The sequence below is a fragment of the Meriones unguiculatus genome, chromosome 11, assembly GCF_030254825.1.
Source record: "Meriones unguiculatus strain TT.TT164.6M chromosome 11, Bangor_MerUng_6.1, whole genome shotgun sequence".
Taxonomy (NCBI): domain Eukaryota; kingdom Metazoa; phylum Chordata; class Mammalia; order Rodentia; family Muridae; genus Meriones; species Meriones unguiculatus.
Genome location: NC_083359.1, coordinates 104253827 through 104276153, shown reverse-complemented (window position 1 = coordinate 104276153; position 22327 = coordinate 104253827). Strand labels below are relative to the sequence as shown.

Here is a 22327-nt window from a genome sequence, read left to right as displayed (position 1 = left end):
AAGCACCTTTTGAAAGAAATTATGACCCGAGTTGACCCGGGAGAGGACAATCCAGTTGTCTCTGACTTCCACATATGCCCTACCCTGACACTGACACACCCACACACAGTCTCTCTCTAATAATAATAGTAAAATAAAGTTTAAATATTCACTTGAGTTTGAAGTCAAATGGAACAGTTTCATAAGAGAAATTCCTGTCTTACAACATAATTTGAAACATTACAGAAGACAAAATTAAGGTAAAGAATCTATTACATTATTGAATAAGATAGTCTATTCTAACAAGATTATATGTATAAATACAGTTCTAAAATAAGAGCAAAACTCTACCAATCACTATGCAAATTTCCCGGATGAAATCTAGGAAACTAGAATTAACAAAAAGAATTATCACTTCAAGGTATGTTTATTCTATGCCAGATGCCATGTGGAGTGTCTTACATGGATTGTCTTAGTTCCCAAAACGACCCTCATCTTCACCTACATTCCACAGAAGCGGCATACTTTAGCTACCACACCTTTTACCCAAAGAAAGATGCAGTGTTCACAGCATCACAAGTGCACGAGACAATGATGTGAGTGTGCGTACGGGGCTCACGGGCCAAACGTTCCAGCCAGAACAGTGGGCTCCAGCTTCGGTGGGCGCCTGTCTCAAAACAACGAAGTAGGCACAGACAAAGGAGGCCTCAAGTCAACATCCGGCAGGCGCACCTTCACCCACATGCCCACCATACACGAACATACATATTACCTATCACTTGAGTGTGTCTCTGGCAACACATAATGTACAACTAAAGGGTGAGAAAACTAATCTTTTATTTTTTTTTCTGGATTAAAAGGAATTTGCTAAGTAAAATTATATCATATAGCTACTTCCTGAAATATTATACAACATTCAGAGCTAACAGATGTTAAGTTCTTAATGGACAAAGATTGTTTTGAGCTTATGAAATACAGACTACACAAAGTTTTAGATAGCCATCCATGTGGACTAATGATGATGCAAACGACTCACACATTTCTCTTGATCTCATTTAGAATGTAAATAAGTGGCATGCTATTTCTGCAGCAGCCACTAGATGGAAGCATTTCAACATGGAGAATGGTGGAAACATCAAAAAGAAAAACCTAGTTCCCCTAGCTATTGAGATGCTAAGAAGGTAACTTTTCAAGACAGCTAGAACATGACAAATTTACCCCCTAAAAAATTCACCTTTTCTCCTTAGTACAAGCAAGCAAGCAACACGCACACGTCAGCACTATGTAGCTGCCAAGCTGCGCCCAAAGCAATGGCCTGCACCGGTGGGTAGAAAGCAGAAGCAGCGGTGTCTCTGCTGAAGGAGCAGGAATGCTGAAACTTGTGGCTCAAGTTTAGAAGGCTTTGAGATTAGCGAATTAAAGATCACCGAGTTTTTAAAAACAGTATCTTACAATTAGAGATCGCTGTTTAGTTATCAAAGCCTGTAAGAACCAGCTCCAAAGAAGTCATGACTCGACCAGCTGTAAAGCACAGCACAGAGCCCAGAATTAGTCTGCAATTACTATCAGCAATTTAAGTCTCCAATAGCCTCTGCTCGAGGGCAGGGATCAGGCTCTGAGTCTAAACTTCAACTACTCAACTCCAGATTTACAACGTGGAGCAGAGACCACACAGACTACTGAATATAGCTGAGTGCTCCAGTAACACTTGATAGTTTGCTAAACGGAGCTATAGAATCCCAAGTTAATAGCTTCATAAAGCCTTTGCAATTTTATGGCTGCTGTCTTAAAAAAAATCACTCAGGCGCTAAATACATAACGAATAAATGAGATTTTTGAAAAATGTAATAGGGCATATAATTTTTAGTATGTTTATCCTATATTATATGTCTAATATCCACTTATTAGTGAGTATATACCATGTACGTCTGTTTCTGGTTTACCTCACTCAAGATGATCTTTTCTAGTTCCCCATCATTTGCCTGCAAATTTCATAATTTCCTTGTTTTTAATAGCTGAGTAGTAGTCCATTGTATAAATGTACCACAATTTCTGTATCCATTCCTCTGTGAGGGACATATAGGTTGTTTCCCGAATCTGGCTATTACAAATAGAGCTGCTACGAGCATGGTTGAAAATCTATACTCCTAAAGAAGCTAAGCCACAAGGAAGATCCTCGGAAAGACTCCTCATTCAGAAGGGCAAACGCAATAGACATTAGAAGCATGAGAAGATGGGAACAGGACAGGAGCCTACTACAGTTGGCCTCTGAAAGACTCTACTGATCGAGATATCGAGGCAGAGGCTGAAACTCAGAGCCAAACTTTAGGTAGAGGGCAGAAGGTTTTATTTTTTATTTTTTTTAAAGAAGAGGGAGACTAAGAGAGACTTTTGATAATCCAATAAAGATCAGTGGATACATAAAAGCCACTAAGTGGCTAATGAAATAACTATTGCAAGAACCATGTCTTTCTCTTCTGAAATGTTAAATAAGAATTGTTTCTTAATAGTTCTAGACAAAGTTCACTTTTTATACCAATTCTTAAAGTTTTGGTTGTAAGTCTAGTCTTTGACTGCTGAACCATCTATCTGTCTAGCTTTTATACCAATTCTTTAACAGCCCAATATGCACCATGCTAAAGCGTTGAAAGTAACTTTCTGACACAGGATTACTCATCCATGCTCCCTTTTCCTGAAAAAATCTTATTGAAATAAAAAGCACTTTTGTTTAAAAAAAAATTATTTTTTACAAGGCTATTTGTGCTTGTGCTATACCTAGAAAGAGCAGGCATAGCCTCGACATGCAGAATGATGGAGTTTGTGGACCTGCACCTGCCTCTGAAATGTTGACCCCTCTGTCCTTGCTTTTCTACTCCCTGGACTCCATATGCCTGCTTCTCACCCTCTACTCTTCTTTCCACCCTCCCTCCCCAGTCTGTTCCCCTAACTGTGTTCTTCCCTCCACTCATCCAGCCGCCACATCACTGGTACCAGGAACCACACATCCATTCAGGCTGAAAAGGTCTCATAGGCAAGGTTAACAGCCATTTAGAGAACCCATGCTATCTTCAGGGCCATTAAAAGATACGTGAGTCATACGATTCTAGCCTGTGATTGGCTAAGGCTGCTGATGGCTTGTCTCAAACAACTATTGACAGGAGGAAGTCAAGAATATTTGCCATATAAACAAACAAAGACCCAAAGCCAAGCACAGTGGCTTTTTTCAGTCCCTGGGCCAGCAGCGCCAACCCCGCCCGAACAATTGTTTGAACATGCACCGTAACGATTGCTCTTTATTGCTAACCTATCAGGATTTCAAATCACCTAGAAGACAGACACACCTTTGGATGTGTCTGTAGGAAGTTCCCAGAGAGGATTAGCTGAAGGAAATCTATGCTGAAAACGAGGCACCATTCCACCGGTTGGGGGCGCAGAATAAATTAAGAGGGGAAAGAGAGAAAGCCAGATCAGTGCCTGCACTGTCCTTCCTCTGCTTCTTAGTCCACCAAGAACATGAATACATTTCTGTCAGCACACCTGTGAGACACTCTTGCCTCCATCCTCCATGCCTTATTCACAATGAGCTGCAGCAGCTGAACTGTGAGGATAAGCCCTGTTATACTCTGTCAGATTATTTGGCCAGAGACGAGAAATGAGAACCACAACCAATAACAAACAATAATAATAATAATAAAAACCAAAACCCAGACTGTATCTGTCTGCCTACCCTGAGCTCCAACGTAGCTGTGAGTAGCTTGATGTGGGTCCTGGAAGGCAAATTTGGATCTTCTGCAAAAGCAGCGCTTAACCACTGAGTCATCGCTGCAGCCCCAACTCTAAGTTTATGTTCCGTCTTGGCACACAACAAGCAGTAATACATGTTGATTTGTACATCAAAATATTTAAACAGGTAGCCAACAACCTGTTTCCTGGGGAGAGGTGACTCTGTTCTAAGAGTCAGAACTCACAGGCTAGCTTATGACACATACTGACCTTAGGAGCCTTTTCAGCTTTCAGCTTTCGGACCACCTCCCCTTGGGCAGCAACTTTATCATATAGAGATGCATTTTCCACAGAGCTTGATGGTGACTTAGCAGAGACAGTCTGTGCTGCTGGAGTGGAGGGATTCCCAGGTTTATACTCCTGCCCAGTTTTCTCTTTATATTCAGCTTTCAAAGCCAAAAGCTGTTTCACAGCTGCATCGATGTCTCCCTTTGCTGCTTTCTTGGCTTTCAATTCACGAACCACATCCCCCTGAAGAGCCACTCTGTTGTAAAGCACGGAGGAATCCTCAGCTGTAGCACAAGTATTACTCACAGTGGGGGCTGGTCTTTCTTTAGGAGCAGTGCTTGTCTATGGATGCAGAAAGCCAAAAGTATTAATTTATGTTAAACATCCTCATAAGCTTATATCAAATGTATTTCATCATATTTCATAAAAACTTTTAATTTCAATTCTTTCAAAAGCTCAGATGAATTAGCTAAAAACCTTATCAACAGAGAAATGGCAGCAGCAGACACAGGGAGAGGTAAACAGTCCCAATGGCATTCTCATCATTGTAAACCCGGGGGAGGTTAGAGGATTCCATAGGAACCTGTATCTTTATCTTTAGGAGACCAAAGCATAATATATCCATCCCAGTCAAGAAAAAAATCATTACAACACATAATAGAGATTCAACGTAAAAGACTTATGTATGCTGTTAGAAAGGTTAAGTATATTTAACCCATTTAGGCTGATGAAAAATTATAAGTAAATCTGTAGTTATTCAGCATACTTTCAGTATTGTCATTAACATTCTTTATAAGCTGAAATAAGTCTTAATTACTTATCATCAAAGAACTCAATGAAACTACATGATCACACACATTAACGAATGCACACTCGTGCCACACACACATACACACACACACACACACACACACACACACACACACACACACCTGAAAGTGTGCACACACCCATACCATCAGGAAGCCCTAGATTAGACTTTAATTTTGACAGCAACACTTTCTACTGAAAATAATTATCTTCAAGGATCTATATATCAAAAGGAAAACAGAAAAATCTCACTACAATATTGAGTAAAAATAGTCAACTGCACTTGAATTTCTTTTATGATTTGTGGTTTCAAAGCATATCCATGCATACATTCTTTAAAACTCCTTTCATCTAGAAGTGGGTCTCTGTGGCCCTGAATATGGGCAAGCTTCTAACTGTGGCAAGCTTATAAACTGCCTTCCCAATAGTGTACAGCAGACTTGACTCTGAAATCTTCCAGGCCCATCATAAAGGCAAAGCTGCTTCTCCTTTGCCTACTGAACACACTTCTTCCAGACCCTTACTTCTGAAGGTCTAAGTTGTTAGCTCAAGTAGCATCCCTACTACAACACTACCGTGTCGGAGGCCATATCTACCGCAGAGCCAGCTTCACCTGGTAGCCAGGGTGAATGAATTACTTTGGATATTTAGCTCAGTTTAGCCATCCTGGACTCGCTTTGTAGACTAGGTTGGACTCGAAATCCCAGAGATCTTCCTGCATCTGCCTCGCTGAGTTCTGGGATTATAGGTGTGCGCGACCATGCCTAACAAAAATGTTACTTTTTAAACCTGGCATAGTGAAATACATCCCTGTAATCCCAGCACATGGGAAGCTGAGGCAGGATTACAAATTCAAGACAAGCATGAACTACTTAGCCAGCTAGTTCAAGGCCAGCCTGAAATATACTATAAGATTCTGTCCCCCATCCTCCCCACAAAAAAAGTTATTTATGTTAACATCAACTGAATTTTAATTTAAATTGGATTGTTAAATTTAAGTGAATTAGCAAATTTAAAAAACCTCCCAATTTCAGCAAGCCAGGTACAGCCACATGCTCTTATAAAATAGCATTAGGAAGAAGAGGTAGAGGATAGCCAGTTTAACACCAACCTGGGCAACATGGCCTGATCCTGTCTCAAAATAAACAAATAATTTTTATTTCTAGTTTGATAAACTACTAATAAATAGTAAAATATGGAGGCTGGAGAAATGACTCAGCAGTTAAAAGCACCATTTGTTCCTCCAAAGGACTTGGGTCCCAGCACCCACATGGCCAACTAACAACAATCTGTAAGTTCCAGAGAATCTGATACCTTCTTCTGGCTTCTGTGGACACTAGCCAGAGAAGCGACACAGACATACATGCAGGCAAAACAACCATAAAAAATTTAAAATTTAAAAAATATATAAGCTACATAAAAAAATCATTTTTAAACAACTCAGGGATCCTGGGCTCAGGATACATACCTCACTTACCTAACATTATGAGACCCTAAGTTTGATTCCCAGTATGGAGAAAGAGGGTTGGGAATGGAGGAAGCCAAATCTGAAATTGCTGGTGATCAATCACACAAAAACAGTTATGAGGATGCTGCCACTGAAATTGTTGTTTCTCTCTCTTTCCTTCTGGATAAACGTAGGTTTCAGTCTGTTCATATCAGCTCAAAGCGTAAAGCATACCACTTTCACTTGTAAATAGTTCTAAGCTTTTCTCTTCTAATGAGCTCTGTGCTTCTGTCTTCCTTGCCTCGAGTTATTTACTTAGTCAACCAAAACAAACCTAGATATACTGTTTCATCATCACAGCCTGAGCCTACCTTCTACTGCCTTTCCCCCTGTCCTTCCCTAGTGCTTGCTGAGTCAAGCCTAATCACACCACCAATATAACCTTCAACACCACACCACAGTCAATAGACTCCACCTGTATCAGGATATCCAAAGGTGTCAGCATGCTCACAGCAGCACTATGGAACCTTGTAAATATCCAAGGAAAGTGAAACAATATGCCTGACACTTGCTAAACACTACGTTACTAGCTCACAGCAGTTCAGTTATAGCACAAGTGCTACATTCCTTCTGATGAGACATCTCAGGAAAATGCTCTGTTTTGCACAGCTGCTATATTTTAAAAGCAAATATACTGTGCAAACTCAACATGGACAGCAAATAAGCACTGTGCAAGTTTCAAGAAAAAAATAAAAGTACTAATTTTTCTTTCAGTTAATATATCATTTTAAGAATAGATAAAAATCACTTTAAAAACAAAACATTTTTGAAATGACATTTAGAAATCTTCAATTTATATGTATAATTTAAACAATTAAGACAAATATTTTACTGTTTTTTTTAAACTAACTATGTAATAATGAGACATTTAGGAATTGATTTGGCTGTGCATGACACTAAAAATCCTGAGCGATTAAATACTCATCTGACGTCTGACAACATCTGGCCTACAAAAGACCTCATCCCTATTTCTATCTTGCACCATCTCCAAATCCACACTCTGTCTGAGGAGAACAAGACATGCATCTCCATCGACAACGACCCTCTTACATTAGACAGCTAGGCAGGTTTATTAGCTCACTCCCACAGAGATTATTAAACATTGTCTCTGAGATGAAAACATTCACACTCACTATTTCCCATTACAACACTACAGCACCTCCTTTCCTGTCCCCTTTTCCGAACTCTAACAGCAGGAGGGAGCTCTTCTGTACAGGGTAGTATGTGATACAAAGTACAAGTGATAAAAATCCTGCTAAAAAAGAAAAGAAAAAAAAAGGGGGTGGTGATAGGGAAGGAGATCTACTGCAGGGGTGGGAGAGTCCCCAAAAATGTTCTGTTAGTCTAGGCTGTCACAGGTTTTTGTTTTTTGGTATAATTTACTTTTAAAAATTTTGCTCTCAAAAATGTCTTAAAAATCTTACCAAAAAGGATGACAGAAACAAAGAGCAAAGCAAAAAGCAGAACTTAACTGTCTTCTTCAATCTTAGAATCTCAAAAGCAACAAAACCCAAAAAGCAAACAAACAAACAAAAAATCCCAACCATCTCTAAAGAGATACATTCTAAGCCCTGGGACATACAATTCATAGGTGTTAGAGCCTTCCGTAAAAGCCAGTATTTACCTCCTTTTTTGAGGTTTCTACTTTGGTCTTTTCCTTTGATCCAGATGTTGGCATTTCCTTTGTGTGCCCATCAGGTATATATATCAAGATGCATGGGGCTTCTTTGCAACTATATGGGCTAAAAAGAAAATAGTCAAAAGTTTATTTGAACAAAATTTCTAAACAGCAATTAAAACTGAATTACTAGATAAATTCAATGATACACAGTTAATGCTTTTCAAACTATAGTGCATTCTTGTGGCAATGATACTTACCTAACAGTGGGCCTGATTTACTCAGTTTTGGTGTTTCCTGGAGAGAGCTCCAGTCTTAAGAGAGTAATCTTATCTGACAGTCTAACCTAAGCAGTCCTGAGCAAGTCCTCTTGTATATAGTGAAGGGTGGAAATGGTTTTTCTGGCCCTACAGACTCAGAGCAGCACAAAGCCACATCAGGTATTATCAACCTGATGCTAACCCACAGGTTACTTCCACCATTTTTTGGGAATGTTGGTGTGTTTCCAGCACTTGGTCTTAGACTTGGTCACATCCCTGGGGAACTGCATGTTGTTTCACTTTAGAAATGAATGACTTACTAGCATCCAGTGTGCACTGCTTATTAGGTACTCAAGCCTGAAATACTCAACATTTAGACAAATCAAACTGAGCAGAAATTTATCAGACACAGTATTTTAGTTTGGTTCAACTTTTAAATTATACACTGTGAGAACTTCAAACATTTTGTTTAGCTGTTATATATATTTACATAACAGGCAGCTGAGGTTGAGTGCCTGTGTATGAGATTTCAGGGTCAATCCTCAAGACCACAGGAAAGATACAAACATTTACCTAACAGGTTCATATGGTTGGTCACATATGAAGAAGCCTCTCCTTTGCAGTTGTATGATGTCTCCTTTTTTCAAATCCTTAAGGCAGGGATCCCCTAGCATTAGTTCTTCACGCTGTGAAAAGGACACAGAACCAAATGCACTTTGTAAAAGTAGAACACGAAGATAAGTGTAAATGCAAGCAGTGCTCCAACAGCTGGAATATGCTCACTTAAAACAGAAGTTTACTAGTTGAGGGCAGGCAACCAGCTCTTTCGGTAAAGGCTGCTTTGAGAACCTGAGTTGGATAACATAGCCCACATAAAAATGCTGGGTGTGGAAATACACACGTGTAATTTCAGCCCTGGGAAGGGGGAAGCAAGAGGATTCCTGAACACAATGAGTATTCTGATCGGTTGTTTTTTGTTTTGTTTTAAGATATCTCACCATGAAGCCAAGGCTGACCTGGAGCTAGCATTTTTCCTGCCCCAGCCTCAGAAATGCTAGAATTACAGGCAAGCACACTCATCACATTTTTTAAAGGTAACATTGATGAACTGAACAGCTCTAGAAAACCCTGTACATAATTTGACTGGCAGTCCTGTGAAAATTATCTCCTATCATAACTATAAAATGCAGCTGGAAGGTATCATTAACACTCCAAGGCTCCATAAACAGGATCCACAGGTTTTAATCCACCTCTACTTTTTATTCTATCTCCAAGCAAGCTATTTAACTTTATTGTATTTCATCTCTGTCTTATAAAATGGGAACACTTCTAATTGTATCTTTTTTGTTTGTTTGTTTCCATTTATTTTGTTTCAGTATAGAAGTTGAACCCAAGGCCTTGTATATACCAGGCTAATGCTCTAGGAGTTTTGTTTTTGAGACAATGTTACTATGTAACCCAAGCTGGCTATGAACTCATGATGTCTTGTCTCAACCGTCCACATGTTGGGATTACTGGCATGAGCCACCAGGCCCAAGTACATCTTTACACTTAAATAAATTCTATAGGCCTTTTCTATTTTACCTAAGAAACTAAAACATTTAAAACTAGCTTTCAAAACGCTAAAATTTATGTAAGAAAGGATGAGATCTGGTTTCTTCAGGTTACCTTGCTGTCCTTGTTGACATACTGCTTAAAGTCCTCCTCTTTTCCTAGCACTGGCTTTGTGATCAAGTGCTCGTAAGTGACACAGATGGCTGGAATAAGGGGGGCATGTGAGGTCTCAGCAAGCCAAGTGATCTTGGTCGTTTTTTTGTAGTCTTTGTTTTCCAAATTCAACTTTGCATCCAGAGATATAATTTTTCCATCTGCACTTCTAGATAAAAGATTGAAAAGTATTCAAGAGAAAGTAAACTGCTAGAAATGTATTATACTGTAGTAAGTGGATGAAGAACTCTCTCTGGAAAATTCAAATCACACATGTATTTTAATTTTTAACATGTTTGATAGACATTAGTTATAGGAATGCAACAAATTGCTTTCAGTGATACCAATTCACTGGAGCACAGCTCTGTACACTTCTGTTGAAGCACACACATACACATACACACACACACACACACACACTTTTAGGAATTTAAAGTCACCTGGACTACTAAGCACTGTAAACCTGCAATGTTACTGTTAACAACTACGGGCAAAGATATGTTAATGATTACATAATTAAAATTTCAGAACGTATGTAAATATTAAACATAGTACATTTAAATAATCTGAAAACTTGTTGCATACAATATTTACTAAAAAGTAAAACTCATTATTAGCATTGGCCAATCTATTTTGAATGTTTGGCTAATAATAAAATATATAAAGATTTCATATATAAATCCTATCCAAAGGACCCTTCAGCAATTATTTTTTATTTTTGTAATCTAAAGTGGTTCCTAGCACACATACAGCAACTCAGAACTAGCTATTACTCTAGATACAGATCATCCGACACCCTAATTTCAGGTAGTATAAAGTACCCATACAGTAAAAATACTCCTACTCACAAAATGAATCAGTGTAAAGGCTCTAAGTCAGAGTCTGAATTAGCTAATGTCTGAGACATAAATAAAATGGAAGACTTTTTTCCACACAGTTGAAAAATAAACACAGAGCTCTTACTTGTGTATTTTAGTGATGTAGATGTTGCCCCAGTTTATAAATGTGACCATCTCACCCTCTGAGAAAGTCTCCGCATCAGCTCCTTCTATGAAAACCTTGGGGCTATACCACACAGGCTTCAAACCAACATCAGGATTCTGAATGATCAAAAGAAAAGCAGGATGAGTTAAGTGTACAAACTACTGAGCCCTGAGTACATCGTGCAAATCCTTCCATTCCCTGATATATTCTTTAAACAAACAGGTTCTCTGTGCTCAAGTTAAAAGCTCATGCTAAACCAGGAAGGGCAAGTTTTACCTGAGTTCCCAGTTCTGTTCTTTGAATTTAAAGAGTGCACACTCATTACATAGGCACACCCTCAAAGCAAAAACCCATACGCTGACACTGGACCCAAACACTGTAACGGAGTTAAACCAGGTGGCCTGTCCCAAATGTTTCTTAGTCTAAAGCAACCATTAATTTCTGGGCTAAAAGCATGGTATTGCCCTAACAACCAGAATATGTCTTGCAATCCTCAGTCTCACTGCTTTTGTATCAAAGGAGAAAACAGCCGTTGTCACAGAACACTATCCGACTACAGATGTCACCTCGGCAGAAAATGTGAAGCTTTGTGTTTTAGAAGACAAATTTTAAGTACTATGTATGTGTAGGAAGGCAAAATGTCCTGCTTTACACTGTAGATCCCATGAAGAAAGAGACTAAAAAGATAGTCTCAATTGAGGCTCCTAGCTCCAAATCTTCAGATATGAGTACATAACATGAAGTAAACTGCAAAAACGAGGAAAAGTAAAAAGGACCATTGTAGGGGGTAAGGGAACCAGGGAGTAAAAGCAGGGTACAAGTTATCTGAAAGTAGAAATGGGAAAAGTGAGGAGACGGGTATAATGAGGGGCTGTGGAGAGATAAATACAGAAGGAGGGAATAAAGATGTCTGAAAAGATCCTAAGGGATCACAGCATATAACTACCTACCTAACCAAAATTCCAACAGGAGGCAAAAAAAGTGCCCTTTGAGTTGTTCAGAATTGTCCAAAGGACTCCCACCATTATAGCCGACTGACTGCCCTGACTGGCCAGCACCTAGAGGTAAATTCCTATTGCTGCAGAAGGTGCCATGCAAGCTTTCAAAGGAGGGAAACAATCAACACTCCTACCTAGCTATGAGTACAAAAGCAACCAGTATAGTACCATAACCTTGAGGGGGTACATTACTGGCACATGTCCCTTGGCAGTAGCCAATAGCTCTCTGCCAGGAATTAAAACCCACTCAACAAAAGGGAACTCATTCTGGTACTGGAAATCCAGCCAGCTACTTGGAGATAGTGAAGTCGTGGATCTTGGAAGAGAACCTACAATTGATACTTTACTAATTTAGCATAATCTCTAGGTACATTCTATATGTTTATTCTTATAAACTCACAGAGAAGTTACTTCTCACTCTTCACTGAGGAAACTTCTCTTTGCAACAGAGAGAGACCACTACAGAAAAGTACAGCCAATCAAAACACAGAGTCCAGTCCTAACTTGGTGACCTAAGGCTCAGAGATCATTGTAGAAGAGCAGGCTGTAAGATTCTAAACTCACAGGGAGTTTGCTGTAAGATTGTTTCTTCTAGAAGCATCAGAAAAGCTACACCCATGAAGTCTCACCAACACTACTGTCTAAACACGAGTCGAACGAGGATGGACCCAATAGACATGCTAAGGTGAAAGAGGGAAAGACCATGAGGCCTCCACCATAGACAAAGAACTACAGGCAACCAGGGAATGAGGAGAGTGGAAGAAACAGTCTTCCCCAGGAAAGAGCATACCAATTGATATAGAGATTGTACATACACACATACATACATACATACACACACACGTGACATAATGCAGTCTATATTTATATATATTATACATACATATAACAGATCATATTTATGTATTTAGGAACGAACACACACACACACACACACACACACACACACACACACACACAGAAACAATAAAAAAAGAGGCCATAATTTGAAAGAGCAAGGAGGGGTTTATAGGAGGCTTTGGATGGAGGAAAGGGAAGAGGGAAATGATAACAATCTCAAAAAATAATAAAAAATACATTTGCAAATATAAGCAATCACTAATCCCCTTTGGAGATTAAAAAAAAAAAAGACGCATGATGTATGTTTGCTTAGATTTAGTCTTGTGCTAGTCTCATTTCTAGCATGAATTTGAAAAGTAAATGTTTACTTTAGTTCATGATGAAGAAAAAAATGTCTTTATTAAGTTTCCTGACTTTAAAAACAGTCTGTATCTTACTTCATTGTATTTTATTTTACTTAGTGACTGACAAAGATGTGCACACGAGCACGTTCCTGGGTTAATGGTCGAAAGACAAAGGTGTAATAATGAAAGGAGGGACCATAGCTTCCACAGGCTGGTTAAGAATAGGACCTATAACGCCTCACTTCAGAACGACTACAAGAAGGAAGAGGAAGCGTCTCTTCATAAAGGAAGAAGCTGTCTCTACACAGCACTTGGGGAGGCAGAGGCAGGTGCATTTCTGGGAGTTTGAGGCCAGCCAGGTCTACAAAGTGAGTCTAAGACAGCCAAAGCTACACAGAGAAACCCTACCTCAAAAAAAAAAAAAAAAAAAAAAAAAAAAAAAAAAAAAAGCTGTCTCTAAACAACAGAAAGTAAATATTGACTGAATCTATCTAACAGTTCTGTCACATGCTGTACATGAGGGTCATTATTAGTAAAATAAATTACTATAGCAAGAAATTCACACAATATTTGCTCCAACTGGTATCAAATCTTGACAATATGAAATAGAAAATATTACAAAACCATGCTCCTCTTTGATAGAAGGAAACACAGTGGTCACAATGCAGGGCGACCTTGGGGTGTTTGGCTACTTCCTTCATCTCCTCCTGTGCGTCTGGGACGTTCACTGGGACCACTTCTTTCTTCAGCAATGCAACATACCTTGGAGCCACCGGGTCAATGACCTGCAATAAACATCCTCATGTACATACTGAAACACATAGTAACACATCATCAATGAAGTAAGTAACAGCACAGGAATACTAACTGGTTTTCTTTGTTACTGCATTTACTATTTTTTTTAAATCTGTTATTTCTTTAATATTTAGTTTATCTGTTCACTTCTTTACTATTTCAACTATCATGTAACGTTTAAATAGAAAAATGAAAAAACTAATTATAAACCAACAGACATGAAAGATTTAAGATTCCTTCACCCAAAAAAAATCTTTTTACTGATAGGTAAAGAAACTAAAGACATCAAGTCAGAAATATTTTAAAAATAATCTTTAAATCCAGCAATATTAGAAATGAGGAGAAATCCTGTGAGGGTTACAAAATAAGATCTAAAGGTAATTTGAGATTCAGTTTTGCATTGCTGAAGACATCCATTTGAAGGGATTAAGAGTTTTAAGTGTCACTTCCATAATCAGCTACACACCACAGCACCATATAAAGCAGAATGGCATTAGGTCACTATAATAAGGCAACTCTGTAGTTTTAAAGAACAACAAGGCAATCCTCTTGAGCTACATGCCACACACAATGTGGGTTTCTATCATGGAAAGTAAGAAATCTGAAACACATGTGGTCTCAAGCATTTTGGAAAAGGGACACTCAATGTGTAAATACACAGAGAAACCACTACATCCCCGAACCTAGCAGGGTACTTGACATGGACAGGCACTCAGTGAGTGTTTGCAGATTAAGTGAATGAACTATATTACAACCCATCTTAGCTCTAAAATAGTAGCAGCCTCCTCTCCTGGAGCCAATGAAAAGCATCCACTGATCAAAGACAATAGAAATGTTCAGATACTAAATAGCTGGGAGGAAAATGAGCACAAAAGGAAATGCAGAGCTGGGCCTGGTGTCTCATACTAGTGGTCTTTGTACTGGGAAGGCTGGCTGGGTTAAGGGAAAGACCCTTCCTCTCAATAACCTTCCTTCAAATAAACAAACAGAAAGAGAGATGGATGGATGAATAACAAATGCAGCCAGATAACATTTAAGCCTCCAAAATGTCTTTTAAAAAGCAATACAACTGGGGCTGGAGAGATGGCTCAGAGGTTAAGAGCACTGACTGCTCTTACAGAGGTCCTGAGTTCAACTCCCAGCAACCACATGGTGGTTCCTAATCATCTATAGTCAGATCTGGCGCCCTCTTCTGGCAGTAGGCACACAAGCAGGCAGAACACTGTATATATAATAAATCTTAAAAAAGAAAAAGAAAAAGAAAGCAACACAACTGTAAGAAGCTTAATTCCATTCACTGTAGCTATCTTCCTCACCTGAAAAACTGTCAAAAATATTGAGTTGGATATGGTGACATAACCTTTAATTCCAACATACAGGAGGCAGAAGCAGAAATATCTCTTTGAGTTCAAGGCCAGCCTGGTCTACATGGATAGCCAAGGCTATGTGGAGACTGTCAACCCCCTCCCCAGTGGGAGGGGCACTTCCATAGCTGGCTAATCACTGGGAGTAGCTGTCTACACAGATCCCCGGGCTGCCCCAGAGAAGCACAATTCAAATGGTCTAGGCAAAATCTAGAAATTTGTTTTTAAAAATAATTCTACAAAATATTTCAAGCAAGTGTGAAGAACCGTGAATTATTTGAAAAATTGGAGTTCATAGCCAGAAACGGCAGATCACAACTTTAAAATTTTAAATACTTTAAATTTAAATACTTTGGAAGCTGAGAAAGTAGTGTATCAATTCAACCCAGGAGTTGAGACCAGCCTGGGCAACCTAGAGAAGCCTCATCTTAAAAGAAAGAAAGAAGGTATCTAAATCCCTTTGGCTCTAAAGTTTTGTAATTCTAAGACTCTGGATCCGTGGTTTTCAAATAACTCCAAAGAATTTGAGAATTTCCAAGAGGGGACTAAATGAACCCCAGAATGTTATCACAAATCTGAAATACCCCAGGTTTATGCGTAAGCACATGCTCAATGGCAATGTTATGATGGCTATGGAGTATTTAAGAGAGTCACCTGGCTGTACAACACAGACCATCAGAGCTTATTACCACAACCTCCCAAAAGAGTACTACCAGCTAGGAACTGAGTGTCCAAACACATGAGCCTGTGGAGGACATGATACAAGCAAAAGAACAGAGGGAGAAAAGGAGTGGACGAAGATGGTATAAAAGCTATTCCTAGACTTCCCATGTTAGCTCTAGAGCCCTGACAGCCAGGACCTTCATATTCAAGGGGTAATCAACAAACCAACAAAACAAAAACAAAACAAAACACAACCTCCTCTTGGAAAACTACTGGCTAAAAGAGAGGTTTGAAGTTACTACATGGAGGGAGAAATGGCTCAAGGCTTAAGAGCACTAGCTACTCTTCCAGAGGACCTAGGTAAGATTTCCAGCACTCTCACAGTAGTTCACAAACAGCTGTAAATTCAGTCCCCGAGGGTCTGGTGCCTCTGTGGGCATGAGGCACACATGTGGTACACAGATATACATGTGGATCAAATTATCTGTGCCCATAAAAATAAAATAAAAATTTTAAAGTGAAAATCCTTCAATAACTTTAAGTTCTAACATTAGGGTTCTTCTCACAGCCCCAGATAGCTCATCCCATAGAAAAGCTCACCTCCTGCCCTTAACATCTCTTCTCACTCCTCTGTAGTCCCATACTAAACATGAGCAGATAACTCAGAGATGACATGACATATCTACTAATGCTAAAAACATGAAACATGCATAGAAAGCTATTTTGACAATCTTTGAAATATGACTAAAATGAGAAATTCGACAGGAAAGTAAGTTAAACAGAGCTATCAAAAAGTAGAGGCATAAGTTAAGAGAGAAAATAAGATTAAGACTGGAGGCCTAATGTTCGAACATGTCCAGAGAGAAGACTGGGCTGAAGCTCAGCGGCAGAACATGTGCACTGCTTGGCAATATGGAGAGACAGGAGGGAGAACTGGAGAGAGGGAAGCAAAAGAGAAAGAAGAATTTATCCATGCTTGCAAGTGCAGCACTTGAGAGGCAGAGGTAGGAGAATCACTGTAAGTTTGAGGCCAGGCAGGGCTACACAGTAGGACTGTCTCAGAAAACAAAGGGGAGAGAGTGTTATTAAACTTCCTAACTGAAGGAATGAGTTTTAAGCTGAAACTACATGTTTCAAGAGATACAAATGAAAAGAGACCACACTAAGACGTACTAGAATTTCCAAGTAAAACAACAGGTCCCAGCCAGGCATGGTGGCCCACAGACTGAGGCAGGAAGACCCTGTCTCAGAAATGAACCATCACATACAACAAGTCATGAACCTGACACAGTGGCTCCTGTAGACCCCATTTGTTACTCAGGAACTGAAGATAGGTGGCTAGTTTGCATTTTCAAGTTCAAGATCAGCTAAGGCAGCACAAGCACAGTGAGCCTTCCTTTCAAAAACCTAACTTCAAAGTGTCATACAGAAGGTCTCAGTAGGTCTCCTAATCCCATATCGAGTGAAGCACAAAGGAAAGTGTGGGAAAGGAGGAACAGCTAACATGGTAATGCATGCATGCCTACGGTCCCAGCTCCTAGGAAGATGAGGTGGGAGGACATCCCCCCAGCCCCCCACCCGCGTGCCTGAGACCAGCTAGGCACCACAGAGACCAAATACAAACAAAACAAAACCATCTGAAGAATGGGTGATCCATCACAGAAAGAGAGAAATGGAATCCCTGTAGTGAGGAGGAGGGAGCTAGGTGTACAGCTCTGCCTCTAACACACCAGAACCACAATGGACAGGTGCAATTCCAAAGGATCTGACAAAGATGTCTCCAAGAGCAAGCTAAAGAACATGTGAAGTGCCTGAACACTAGAAAGAACTTGGTGACCTCACAGAACCTCCAAGAACCAGAGGTCAACAGATATGGGAGCAGGCAAAATAAAACAAGTGACAAGAGGAAATCAAATTCTTTTAAGAAAAACACACCAAAATCCCCTTCCACTCACAGGAAGGTAGCACTGGCCTAGAGTATGGGCAACAAGGACCACAAGAATCATCTGAAAACTCAGCAGCTTCTCTGCAGGGAGGAAAGGGAAGGAGAGCCCAGAGAATCGTGTGACCCAGAGAAATACATCTCATATATTAGAAATAAATACATACATATGGCTTGATTAAAACTTACGACATATAAAGGTTGGGTTAAAAAAGGTACACAAGATTAACTTCCATGTAAATTCTACTCATGTTATCAGTAACTGCAGCAACAGAAAGAACCAATTAATGATTCCTTAATATATAAAAAACTCACTAAAAGTAAAAAAAAAAAAACAAACTACATAAATTCAAGATACATGCGAGACAAGCAACTAATTGAGGCAAGACATCAGCACAACCAAGCAGCAAGAAAGAATTTGCAGAACACAATCACAGAAATCGCATTCTAACGATGCGCCTTATTATAGTGTCCAAGCATCTGCTTCCAATTAGGGGTTAACAATGTCCATATGCATGATTCCTGGTTTGGTTTTCCAATTGAAAGAGCTTTGGGTTTTGTTTTTGTTTTTTTTCAAGCTGAAAGCACAGCAACAGTAGTTAGCAAACCTTCATTACAAGTCAATACAGTACGTAATTTTAAACTCTTACGTCCTCTCAGCACACAAGGGAATGGCAAAATGAAATTAACCAAGTCTCCCTTTGCCACCAAGAAGAGAGGACACAATTGGCACACTAGGGATGATGCACTGTCAACAGGTTTGACTGAGCAAGTTTTACAGAAATGTGATTGTGCTTCAAAGCTGTATAACTCCTCAGGTAACATGTACTATGCTAAAAGCTATGTTTAAGGCAATACAAGTATGAAGTGATACCTTCTTACAGAGAGCTCGCAGCTTGAAAGCAGAAAAATGAAATGCAGAGTGTTCATAAAAGATTTAAGGAAAAACTATTACCATTTCCCGTAAATTCGAGCTTGTTGCTTCAATAATTGTTCTTGCTGGGCAATTACTAGGCTTAGTGCCCTTATCCATTAAAGAGGGAAAAGGCTCCACCTTCCTACAGACTGACAATGGCAACACTGCTCAGAGGACCTGCTCTGTCATCAGCACACCGGTGAGTTTGCAGAGGAAGAGGATTATGTACCTTTTTGTTAAACGCCCAGATTTTATCCCATTCCATGTTCACAACAGATCTTGAGGAGCCCTAAAAAAGTAATAAAAATAGTTTAAGGATAAGAAATGCCAAGTAGAGGGCTGGCAAGATGGTTTAGTGGGTAAGGTGTGTGACACCTAAGTTTAATCCCTGGGACTGACACGGTGAAAGAAAACAATGTCCTAAAAGATGCCCTCTGACTTCCATGTGCATACACACACATGCTAAATAAAAACTAAAAAATAAACAAATACTAAGAAGATTTTGCTTCAAGTCAAGCATGCTTAGAAAGACAAATAAAACAAATGCTTGCAAATTTACTTCCACTGAAATTGGTGTGTAGCCAGAAGTTTCTTGTTGGAAGTCATTCTGCAGGCTGGCCAGAGTAGACACTGCTTTTGTCCTAATATTTTATTATTACAAAACATTATTTACTCCCTTCAGAAAAAGTCTAGCCTTAGGCAAACATGGTGGCATGTACACTTGGGAGACAGAGGCAGCTTTCCAAGAAAGCCAAGGAGACATAGTGAGATGAGGGGTGAGGGGAAATCCATCCTTGCAACACATGGAATCTTTACTCCCAATACCCAGGAACCAATGTCAGAAAGATCACCAGGAAGGTACTCATGAGCTACAGATGAAACCTTATCTCAAAAAGAACAAATCTAACAGTGAACCATAATGCAACATACACAAACATGAAACAGGAAGAACAGCTATAACAAGAGCGACATTAATAGGAATGCTTGGAAATTCAGAGAAGCTGGAAAGTAACTCGCCTGAGCAGCAATGAACTGCTTCAGCCCTTCAACTGTCATTCCCCTTCGGAGAACGCCACGCACTGTAGGAAACCGAGGGTCATCCCTGAGAAATAATGCACATTATTACAAAGATTTTTCTCTCATTTAAATGCAGAGAGACGATTCTTAATGTATAATACCAGCACCTGTAAGGTTGGGGCGGGAGGAATCACAAGTTTAAGGTCAGCCTGAGGTACACAGTGAGTTCAAAAGCAAAGTTAGCTATAGAAACCTTATTTGAAATTAAATAAAAAAATATTTCCTTGTTAATGTTTACCTTGATTGACAGAGTGTGATAGTAATATGTCTTTACCTGCAATATTTCGGAAGCAGAGGTAGGCAGATCTCTGTGAATTCAAAGCTAGCCTGGTCTATACAGCAAGATCTAGGCCAGTTGTGGTTACATCGAGAGACTGTCTCAAATAAAAGCCAACCAAGACATGAAATCATGCCAATTGTTTACAAATGCATACACAAGAATATATATGAAAGTTATTGTTATTTGGCCGGGATTTGAAAATTTCAGTACAGCTGCAATTATACCCTTTATAGAAAGCCAATACCCAGGATAAATCTGCCTTTTATCACATTTATCTCTATAATAAAACTGAAAATTTCTGGCATATACCTAACATATAATATATCCTTATCTTGATCATTATTTGTTTTTTACTTTTTAAAAAGGCTAGACTTTAAACTCCGGATCTTCCTGCCTTCACTTCTTGAGTGACAGAATTACAGATGTTTGTTCATGGTGATTATGCTGACAGTATAAAACAATGTACAAGTTCTCTTTAATCCGGGCAACACTGTTTTTAGTTTTATAATCATGGAAATCCAGATATATGGGCACCATTTGTGAAAATACATGGCTACAAGGTCATGTCTAGGTTTTCTGTTTACTTGTTTTTTGAGACAGAGTTTCTCTGTGTAACAAGCCCTGGCTGTCCCAGACTGGCTTTGTAGAACAGGCTGGCCTTGAACTCACAGAGATCTACCTGCCTCTATCTCCTGAGTGCTGGGATTAAAGGCATACACCACCATACTCAGCTGATTTCCAGTTTTACACTTTCTTACAAAAATCCCATGGATGTTACTCACATCTAAAGAAATTTTCTGGTTCTTTTGGGAAAATGTTCTACAAATAAGGTGCGCCCTGAACTCTGAAGCTCCTACCACTTCACCCTGGCCTCAGTTCAGGGCCACGGGAACCTAGGAAGCACCTAGCTGAGAGAAAAACCTTGTAGCCACAGTTCTGAGTGGAAAGTGATGGTGACCAGTTTTTATTAGAAACCAGAGTTACAACTGCTCTGTATTAATCTACACCTAGAGGATGTGGCTGAGTGCATTTCTCAATGCCACAGTCTCTGGCAGGCAACACATATCTACAGCATTTAAATCAAGAGGCGGGACCCTAAGGCACTTGCTGAAACAGATGAACTAGAAATCTTACAGGCTGACAGGCCTATCCACTACAGCACTTTCTAGGCAAACCTGATACCTACAGGGAGTTAAAAAAAAACCAAAAAACCCTGCTATACCAAAGCCTTAGTGCTCAGTCATCTCTGGGTGACATCAGACATACCATCCATCTACTAGTCCTTCATTGACAAACCACGTGAGTTTTCTTTTGGACAGCACTGTGTTGTTGAGATTTAAGCGACTGTATTCCCAGATGTATGGTTTTCTTATGCCTAAAGCTTCAATAATCCAATAAAATTGCTCATCTCTGTCATGGTATTCTGTCGTCCTCAATGCATGAGTAACACCTTCAATGCTGTCCACTATAGGGCAGGCAAAGTCGTATGTTGGATAAACACTAAGAGTAAAAAAAAAAGAGAGAATGGTTTTCTGAATAAAAAGACTATTTCATCTTCCCCATCTTAAACATTAGCAGGCATATTCCTTACAAAATAGTAGTTGATTTTTTTTTTTTCTTTTGCTGGATATGGTGGCTCACACTTGTAATACCAACATTTGGAAGAACAGAAGCAGAAAGACCACTACAGACTCCAGACCAACCTGGGATACATAATACATGCTATTTACACACACACACACACGCAAATGGATGAATAACACAAATTAAGTTTATATATGAAAAAATAAAATACTATTCAACTCTAAAAAAAAAAAGTAGGGACCTAGAAAGATAGCTCAAAAGTTAAGAGCACTGGTTGCTCTTCCAGAGGTCCTGAGTTCAATTCCTAGCAACCACATAGTGGCTCATAACCATCTGTAAGGGAATTTGATACCCTCTTCTGACATGCAGGCATACATGCAAATAGAGCACTCATAAGCATAAAATGCATAACCATTCTTAAATAAAAAAGAAAAGTAATAAAACATATCAGAAGAGAAACATTCTTATCAAAAGATACCCACTTACACACTTAGTAAAGACAGACAGGGAGTATAAAGTCCTGTGTCAAGGACTTTATAGATGGAAATGTTCTTGGATGACTGAGTGAGAAAGCCATCCCTGAAAGGCCACACTGCACACCTCTAGAAAAGGCTACTTGGCCAACTCACTTATGAGGAATGAAGGCAT

At 39.4% G+C, this 22327-nt stretch overlaps 1 protein-coding gene across 3 annotated transcripts in view; it reads right to left on the bottom strand.

Annotated features, from left to right (window-relative positions):
* The window catches only part of Eprs1 (glutamyl-prolyl-tRNA synthetase 1), a 62219-nt gene that overhangs the window by 20193 nt on the left and 19699 nt on the right, over positions 1-22327 (bottom strand). For 2 of the 3 annotated variants that reach the window (XM_060364883.1, XM_060364884.1), the window contains 10 exons: positions 21362-21595; positions 19756-19840; positions 18968-19027; positions 18697-18717; positions 13733-13843; positions 10856-10992; positions 9854-10061; positions 8759-8871; positions 7932-8049; positions 3973-4332 (listed from right to left, as the gene is read on the bottom strand). In XM_060364883.1, the coding sequence (XP_060220866.1) occupies positions 3973-4332; positions 7932-8049; positions 8759-8871; positions 9854-10061; positions 10856-10992; positions 13733-13843; positions 18697-18717; positions 18968-19027; positions 19756-19840; positions 21362-21595 (1447 nt within the window). The remainder of the gene's footprint in view (positions 1-3972; positions 4333-7931; positions 8050-8758; positions 8872-9853; positions 10062-10855; positions 10993-13732; positions 13844-18696; positions 18718-18967; positions 19028-19755; positions 19841-21361; positions 21596-22327) is intronic. The other variant, XM_021635785.2, reaches the window with a different exon arrangement.